This window comes from Camelina sativa, chromosome 10, assembly GCF_000633955.1.
Source record: "Camelina sativa cultivar DH55 chromosome 10, Cs, whole genome shotgun sequence".
Taxonomy (NCBI): Eukaryota; Viridiplantae; Streptophyta; class Magnoliopsida; order Brassicales; family Brassicaceae; genus Camelina; species Camelina sativa.
In genome coordinates, this window is record NC_025694.1 from 113,346 (window position 1) to 121,525 (window position 8,180).

The 8,180-nt window shown below is 37.9% G+C and overlaps 3 protein-coding genes across 3 annotated transcripts in view; all 3 read left to right on the plus strand.

Annotated features, from left to right (window-relative positions):
• Window positions 1,464-2,437, plus strand: LOC104716121 (dehydrin ERD10-like). The gene is made up of 2 exons (XM_010433474.2): window positions 1,464-1,880; window positions 1,972-2,437. Exons 1-2 carry the CDS (start codon window positions 1,698-1,700, stop codon window positions 2,314-2,316), a joined length of 528 nt encoding a protein of 175 aa, XP_010431776.1. The 5' UTR covers window positions 1,464-1,697; the 3' UTR covers window positions 2,317-2,437.
• On the plus strand, window positions 3,625-6,389 carry LOC104716122 (L-ascorbate oxidase homolog). The gene is made up of 7 exons (XM_010433475.2): window positions 3,625-3,881; window positions 3,996-4,105; window positions 4,384-4,654; window positions 4,734-4,839; window positions 4,951-5,680; window positions 5,781-5,859; window positions 5,988-6,389. The coding sequence occupies exons 1-7, from the start codon at window positions 3,738-3,740 to the stop codon at window positions 6,207-6,209; spliced, it is 1,662 nt and encodes a 553-aa protein (XP_010431777.1). The 5' UTR covers window positions 3,625-3,737; the 3' UTR covers window positions 6,210-6,389.
• Window positions 7,689-8,180, plus strand: part of LOC104716123 (rop guanine nucleotide exchange factor 1-like) — a 2,956-nt gene continuing 2,464 nt past the window's right edge. Inside the window, exon 1 of the mRNA XM_010433476.2 lies at window positions 7,689-8,180. This exon is cut by the window's right edge and continues 1 nt beyond it. Within this exon, the coding sequence (XP_010431778.1) occupies window positions 7,947-8,180 (234 nt within the window). The 5' untranslated portion in view covers window positions 7,689-7,946.

An 8,180-nucleotide genomic window follows, 5' to 3' on the forward strand; every position in this document is an offset into this window, starting at 1 on the left:
TTTTTTTTTTTTTTTTTTTGCTTATTTTTGTGTTGAGAGATTTTGAAGAAACAAATAATCCAATGAGGTATGAGCTTTTTTTTTACTTAGAGAGTTAATAATACTTAAATACGATGAGTTTGGGAAATATCCTTATTAATTTTGATGGGAACAGCGTGAATTTATACTATGGGTGCCAGCTCACTATATCAACAACACACGTCACGTCGTCATAGATAGAAGCAGCTTGCACAAGTACGCGTGTTGACATATTAATTAATCTTTGATTGGGTTGAGTTTGGCTGGTGACTAGTTTAGCGAGTGAGTGTGTAAATTAGTAATAAACTATATCCTTCCAATTCCAAATAATAGTACAAAAAAAAAAAGGTAGGTGTGAGGGTCCCTAGGGTTTACCACATTACCCAGCAATAGTCCAATAAGGTGCTGGGCGGTGGATGACGTGGCATTGCACCGACTCTCTCCATCACATTCATATTCACAGCTGTGCATCCCTCCTCGGGCCTTGTTCTTGTAGTTGTCGGTCGGTCTCCTGTTTTTCTTTCTTCTTCTTTTAAATCACCCATGTTTATCCACACAGTCAAATCTACGAATACTTTGGCCACTTATTATGTATCTCTCTTTTTGGTAACAAAAATATGTTTATTATAGCTTAGCTAGTTTCGAAATTAATCAATTAAAGGAATAGTACATACTTCAGCTGCTTACCGTCAAGACACAGACAACCGTACTTAAATGAAGAGACTCCCCCCCCCCCCCCCCCCCCCCCCCNCTGCATTGCATTTCTATTGTATTAGGCGTAGAACATTATACATGTCAATAGTTTGTTTGTTACAATTTTGATGATTTCATTTTCAGTCAATCAAAAATATTCATTATTCAACAGATTAGTAACCAAGAAACGTCCATGTGAGAACGACTCTGTCACATCGACGGCATTGATTACTACATACATGTGAATATATCTTCATATACTCCTATCTTTTTCTATTCCATTGTCGAGGCTATATACAAAATTTAAGATTATTTATGACTTGTTTTTTTTTTTTTCGTTTCTTTCTTGAGACAAATAGATTATTATTTGTCTAAGATTTCTCTATACCAACTGCTGATTCTTTTTTAACGATGTACAATATCAAATTCAAAATCCTAACGGGTACAATAATACAGTATCTACCATAAATCGTACAATACCCAAACGTAGCCCTCTTCTTATTATATTATGCTCGTTGTTTATGTAAAGCCCATCGTCTGATTCGGCCTATTTTCTAAATAGTGCCAAACTGTGTAAACTCTGCTTTTGCTCTCTTTATTGGATAACGTGGGCCGTCCACACCGACCATCCATTGGTCGGCGCAACGCAGTGTATTCGGACATGTACGATGTTCTATATTTTACTACTTTCCCAAGAAAAAAGAAAAAAAATACCCAAACCCTTGTTCCGATCAAAGTTGGACCTTAAAATATAGACTTGTTAAGTACAATTTGCCGGCAACACCTTGGTTAAAGGCGAACCTAGTGTTAATTACTACAAATAAACTTGTAGTAATAATTTTATAAACAGAAAATAAAAGCTAGAGCTACTATAAATACAGTGTTGCAGGGCAATGTGTAACTCATCAGTTCTCAAAGCTAGCAAAGCAAAGTCCCGTTGGCAATTAAAAGTGAGTGTTGAATACTTGTTTGCGTTTTCCTAAAAGATGGCGGATCATCCTCGTTCTAGTGAGCAGCAAGAAGCTGATGCTGCAGCTTCCAAAGGCTGTGGGATGTTTGACTTTCTCAAGAAGAAACCCGAAGATGCACATTCTTCCGAGAATGCCGGTGTGATCAAGGAAGAGGAGAAGCCTTCTCTCGCTGAAAGACTCCACCGTTCCGACACCTCTGTAAGCTTGATTGTATATATACACATTAATGAATTAGCTGCATGAGAAATGTTAGTAACACTTGTTGAGGGAGGATGTGATATGTATGCAGTCAAGTGATGAGGAAGCAGGTGAAAATGGGGGAAAGAAAGAGAAGAAGAAGAAGAATAAAGAAGCTGCAGATCAATGTGAAACAGAGGAGAAGAAAGGCATCATGGAGAAGATCAAGGAGAAGCTTCCTGCGGGTATAGGTCATCCTGACCAAGCCAAGCCTGAACATGAGGATGGGAAGGAGAAAGGGTTTATGGAGAAGGTGAAGGATAAGCTTCCCGGAGGTGACCATGGGAAGCCTGAACTTGAACCTCGTCATGACAATGGCAAGGAGAAAGGATTTATGGAAAAGATCAAAGAGAAGCTTCCTGGTCATAAAAATGATGAGAAAAAGAAGGAAACCTAGTCGTTATAAATTTATAATATCCTTTCTTTGTTTTTTACTTTGGCTTTGACCACTTGCTTTTTCATCTTCTTGTATTGTCTACCTCATCGTGTTAGTGAAATGCCAGCTTTCTATTTGCAAACTCTTGAATCTTGAAGAAGTCATATTAGAACAACATGGGAATATTGAAACACTCAAATATTTATTTGAAAACCATTTTGTTCATCTCGTAATGAAAAGAAAGAAATAACGGCATGCTAACAAAGTAGAGTTGCGTGGCTACTACAGGCTACAGCTTATTATTATTTTTAGGTTTCGTTTTTTACATTTTTTTTTTTTTTTTTTTTTGGTTGTTGTTCATGCCGGTCATGCTTAATTCATGAGCAAGCAGGCATTGTTGGGTGTTGGTAAAGTAATTGGGCTGGAGAAATAAGGGCCCAAAAACGGCCCGTTTGATAGGTATCACAGAAAACGGGAAAGAAAAGTCAAAGGGAAGGAGGAGGGTAGTAGACACGGAGAGAGTCTGAGTCTTTTTGAGTATGAAAGTGAAGAAAAAGAGAGAGACGTCTCTCACGGGAAGAAGACAGTCTGTGACTTTTGTGAGTTTCCAGCTGTTGGGTGATAGATGATAGATCAGGTTACCTCATTGCATTTGCTTAAAACACCAAGTAAAGTAATCACTTATGTTCAAAGTAATTGGAGTTACCAATCCAAACCTCAATAATTTTTTACGGTCAACAACGCCAATCACCACACAACACGCATAAGAAGTCGGAGGACAATTTTTTGGTTTTTGACATCTATTTTTATGAAGTTGACCTTTGAAATTTTGTGCCAAATGAAACATAATACAGATGCTGTATTAATGTAATGTATAAATTTAATTTATAGGCGCCAACCCCAATCCAACTCGGCACAATCTTTATTCCGCACATTTACGCGCTTAATTAATTAGCTACCTCTTTATTTTTAAGTTTTGTCTGTTTCTCCGATCATCAACTCTTCTTCTTAATTATTGTAAGATAAGAAAAAGTCTTACTTTGCGAACTATTAAAACGACCGATCCCTTTCTAATTCAAGCATAATAATATATAATATGCATACTAATATACAATAAACTGTTTCATCACATTTTCCTACGCGTTCAATTCAATCACCCCCTAATGGTAATGGACTAAATAATTGCAATGGGAATGGGCTTGGCTTGCTTGATATAAATACTAATTAAGTAGTAGGTGGGGCCTTACATTACAGGTTGAATAAAACACGGAATTAGCTGATTGGAAAAGCTAGCTTCCCCATCCCATGTTGGGTCTTTAAATACGTCACCGAGTCATTTGTTCGGTTACTACAAACTTTTAAGCTTTCTCTTCCAAGCTTGTTCTTCTTCCTCATCATCAAAATTCAAGATATATAGCGCTACAGATAGAGAGAGAGAGAGTATGGGGTGGTGGCTAAACGGCGGCGTCTGGACTATGCTGATGACAATGACCATCATTTCTTTTGTTCATGCTGAAGATCCCTACCGTTTTTTCGACTGGAGGGTCACTTACGGCAACATTTCTCCACTTGGCATTCCTCTTAAGGTACATTTTTTTGTTTCTTTCCAAGATCAACAAAATCTATATATGGCATCTTTGTCTTTTTTGTTTGATGTGATCGATCCTGCTTTAATTATATATATTTATTACACGACGCAGGGGATCTTGATCAATGGACAATATCCAGGACCCGATATTTACTCAGTCACCAATGACAATTTGATCATCAATGTTCACAACGAGCTCGACGAACCCTTTCTCTTATCTTGGTACCATCTATTCCCCCTTCTTAATTACCATCATTCTCTTAGCATTCTATTCCAATATGTGTATTTTGGAAAAAGCACTAAATGTTATATTTAGTGAAATATTGGAGTAATTTAGTAACTGGTACGAGGGAGCCAATTTGCATGCACTTGTAGTGTCGTTTCTTCACAATCTTTCTTGTTTAGTTAGGTATTACTGGTGGACACGTCAAGTTTTCATGTTAATTATAATAATATCAATGAATTAATAAAAATACAAAAAATGGTAAATACTAATGAAGGAACGGAGTGCAAATGAGGAAGAATTCTTACCAAGATGGAGTGTATGGGACGACTTGTCCAATCCCACCGGGCAAAAACTACACTTATGCAATCCAAGTCAAAGACCAGATTGGTAGTTTCTTCTACTTTCCTTCCCTCGCCGTTCACAAAGCTGTCGGTGGTTTTGGCGGTTTCCGTATTCTCAGTCGCCCTCGCATCCCCGTCCCTTTCCCTGAACCTGCTGGAGATTTCACTTTCCTAATCAGTGATTGGTTTGAGCGTGACCACAAGGTACTTTCATTAATTAATTGATTAACTAATTCTATATATATGTTCGATTAGGACCATAACTAAATTAATGCACATTCAGACTTTGAAAGCACTTTTGGATAGAGGACACAAGCTACCTTTGCCTCAAGGGGTTTTGATCAATGGCCAAGGAGTCATTTTTTCTTCTTCTCTCACCGTCCACAAAGGTTTATCTTAATAAAATCCTAAGTTATTTAATACGTACTTTGGACAAGAAGAAAAGCATTATCTCATTTATATATATATATTTGTTTGTGGGTGGAACAATAATTAATTAGGTAAAACATACAGATTCAGAATATCGAACGTAGGGCTTCAAAACACTCTGAATTTTAGAATACATGGTCATCAAATGAAGCTCGTCGAGGTTGAGGGAACACATACAGTCCAGTCCATGTATACCTCACTCGACATTCACGTTGGACAGTCTTACTCCGTCTTGGTCACCATGGACCAACCTGACCAAGACTATGACATTGTCGTCTCCACAAAATTTGCCGCCAAAAAACTTTTGGTCTCATCCACTATCCACTACTCCAACTCAAGACATAATTACAAAACATCTCCTTCTGTCCACGTTGAACCACCACCACCTGCCGATGAACTAGATTGGTCTATCAAACAAGCCCGGTCCATTAGGACAAATCTAACTGCGTCTGGGCCAAGGCCTAACCCTCAAGGCTCGTATCACTATGGTCGAATCAAAATCTCTAGGACTTTAATATTGGAAAGCTCAGCGGCACTTGTGCATAAGAAGCAACGCTACGCCATAAACGGAGTGTCGTTTGTAGCTGCAGATACTCCGCTTAAGCTTGCAGATTACTTTAAGATCAAAGGCGTATTTAAAGTGGGGAGCATCCCTGACAAGCCGAGGAGAGGGGTAGGGATGAGAATGGACACGTCAGTGATGGGAGCAAACCACAGGGATTTCCTTGAAATCATATTTCAAAACCGCGAGAAGGTCGTCCAAAGTTACCACCTCGATGGATACAGCTTCTGGGTTGTCGGGTGAGAACGATAGCTAAACCACCCTCTAATTTTAATAGTAATAATTAATGTTGTATTGCATATCTCTGATGTTAGTGAGTTTAATTATATTTGTCCACAGGATGGATAGAGGAACATGGTCAAAAGCAAGCAGGCGAGAGTATAATTTGAGGGATGCTGTTTCTCGCTCTACTACTCAGGTACAAAATCTTACTTACTCCATATATTTCTACATTTCCGAAAGAAAAATATAAAGAGCTAGCTAGCTCTAATTAATGTCTTGTAACTAAAATTGAAAATGAAAGGAATGGATTTTTGGTTGATGTAGGTATATCCAGAATCTTGGACAACCGTATATGTGGCACTGGACAATGTGGGGATGTGGAACTTTAGGAGTGAATATTGGGCGAGGCAATACTTAGGACAACAATTCTACCTCCGAGTTTATTCTTCAGCTCACTCTCTAAGAGATGAATACCTTTTGCCTAAGAATGCTTTGTTGTGTGGCCGAGCCTCCAATAAACAACACACGCCCATAATCACTCCTTGAAATCGTATGGGCATGACTGTATGATGATCATACCAATATATCGTGAATGGATCGGATTATTTAGAGATATATTCTATTATACTAATATATTTAGTTCTTTATTCTTTTATTTCATAAATTTTAATGTACACCCAAATTTGATGAAAATTTATAATGGATACAAAAGTCGACTGTCTAGAATTTCGGTGTTTATTTTATTAAAGAGGCAAAAATATAGTATATAGCTTTTCTAAATTTTTGGTGTTTTGAGACAATATGTGGAGTTTGATACAAATTATGGTTTAACATTTGTAGGAAAATACTATATTTTGGTAAATAATTGTAGGAAAATGCAATGTTTTCATATGAATCAACCAGGTAATTTTACCATATACTATCAGTTAAATAGAAAACAAACTTATAGTAAAAATTTAAAATAGTAGTAATAATGATTCGTGCACCAGGTAAGAAGACGTGAAATCCTAGTTTTTTATGGGTAAAGAAAGAAAAAATGTTGAAATGGTAAAAAAAAGGTATGCAATGCAATTATAACAAAAAAAAAAAAAAAAAAAAAAAAAAAAAAAANGGCTGTCAATGAAATGGAATGGGGGATTACGAAGAGAAAAAAAAACATTTATAGTAATTGGGAGAGTGAATCAGCGAAGGAAGGAATTGGGATGAATGAAGAGAATAAAAGAAAGTCAACTTAAGCGATGCATGTGAATCAACAAACACCACTCGTCTAGTGATCAGTGACATTAATAATAGTTGTAGACTTGTAGTCGTAGTAATTAGATTATGAACCAAAAACATTTAATTATTATTATTAACGATTTGAATAAGAGTAAAAATATTTTTCTAAAAACGGGTTTATAAAAGATTCGTTGGGTGAAATACTGAATGAATGGAATATTTAGTGAGGCGCAGCAAACGCAATGCATACCGTAAGATGTGTTAACTTTAATGACGCGAGCGAGAGAATAGTACACTTATATGTACAGTATAGATCAACAAAACCAATAAGTAAAGGGCACGTGGCGGGGAAGGTCACGAGGTAAGAGAAGAAGATATGGTGTGTGTGTAAAACGTAGTTCATGCCATTGCCAGGCCGAGGCCGGTACGAGAGAGAGAGAGAGAGAGTCTGTCTGATCCGACAAGGAATGCTTCTAGTCCACACAATGTCAGTCTTCTTTTTTTTTTTTCTTAAAAAAAAAAATTTAATTATCTCGACCCCCGCTGCTTAGAGATTCTCACACACACTCTGCGTCACTTATTAAAAAAATCCATATAAAGAAATGATATAGGGATGGTTGGATCTCACCATTAAGTCAGTCTTTTACACGTCTACTAACTCTAGTGTACTACTGTTCCCAAACCAAAACACTGTGATGACCGTGACTTTTATCTATCCATACCCTAACGGCGCAGCAGACGCCGTGAGTGGGGACGACAAAGAGAGAGAGAGAGAGAGTTGTGTGACTACCTTACCTTGTGAGAGAAGAGAGAGAGAAAGAGAGAGAGAAAGGAGTCATTTTTTTAATTAGTAAGCTCTCTCTCTCTCTCTCTTTGTGAATAGGTAGGTGGTAAGCTCTGCTCTGCTCACTGCTTTACTATTTTTTTTTTTAATTATCAAAACCAAAGCAATCATCATCACATCCACTTCCTACCTTCCTTCCTTACTTTTTCTTCTTTGCCCCAAACAAACAAATGTTGTGGGATTCTTTGAGCCGTTAAGATTTAGATCTCGAAAGAAGAAGAATGGGGAGTCTATCTTCTTCTGAGGAAGACGACGACGGCTCTTCTTCCGAGAGATGCGGTAGCTACAGTCCCAGCGCCGACATTAGCGAGTCCGAGACATGCAGCAACGCCGACGCTCCCTCCTCCATTGCCTCTTCTCCCCACGCCTCACGAGGTTTTTACTTCCCCGCCCCTGTTATGCTTCCTGTCATCGGCGGCAAAGATGTCCTCTGGGATGACAACAAACCCGACTCC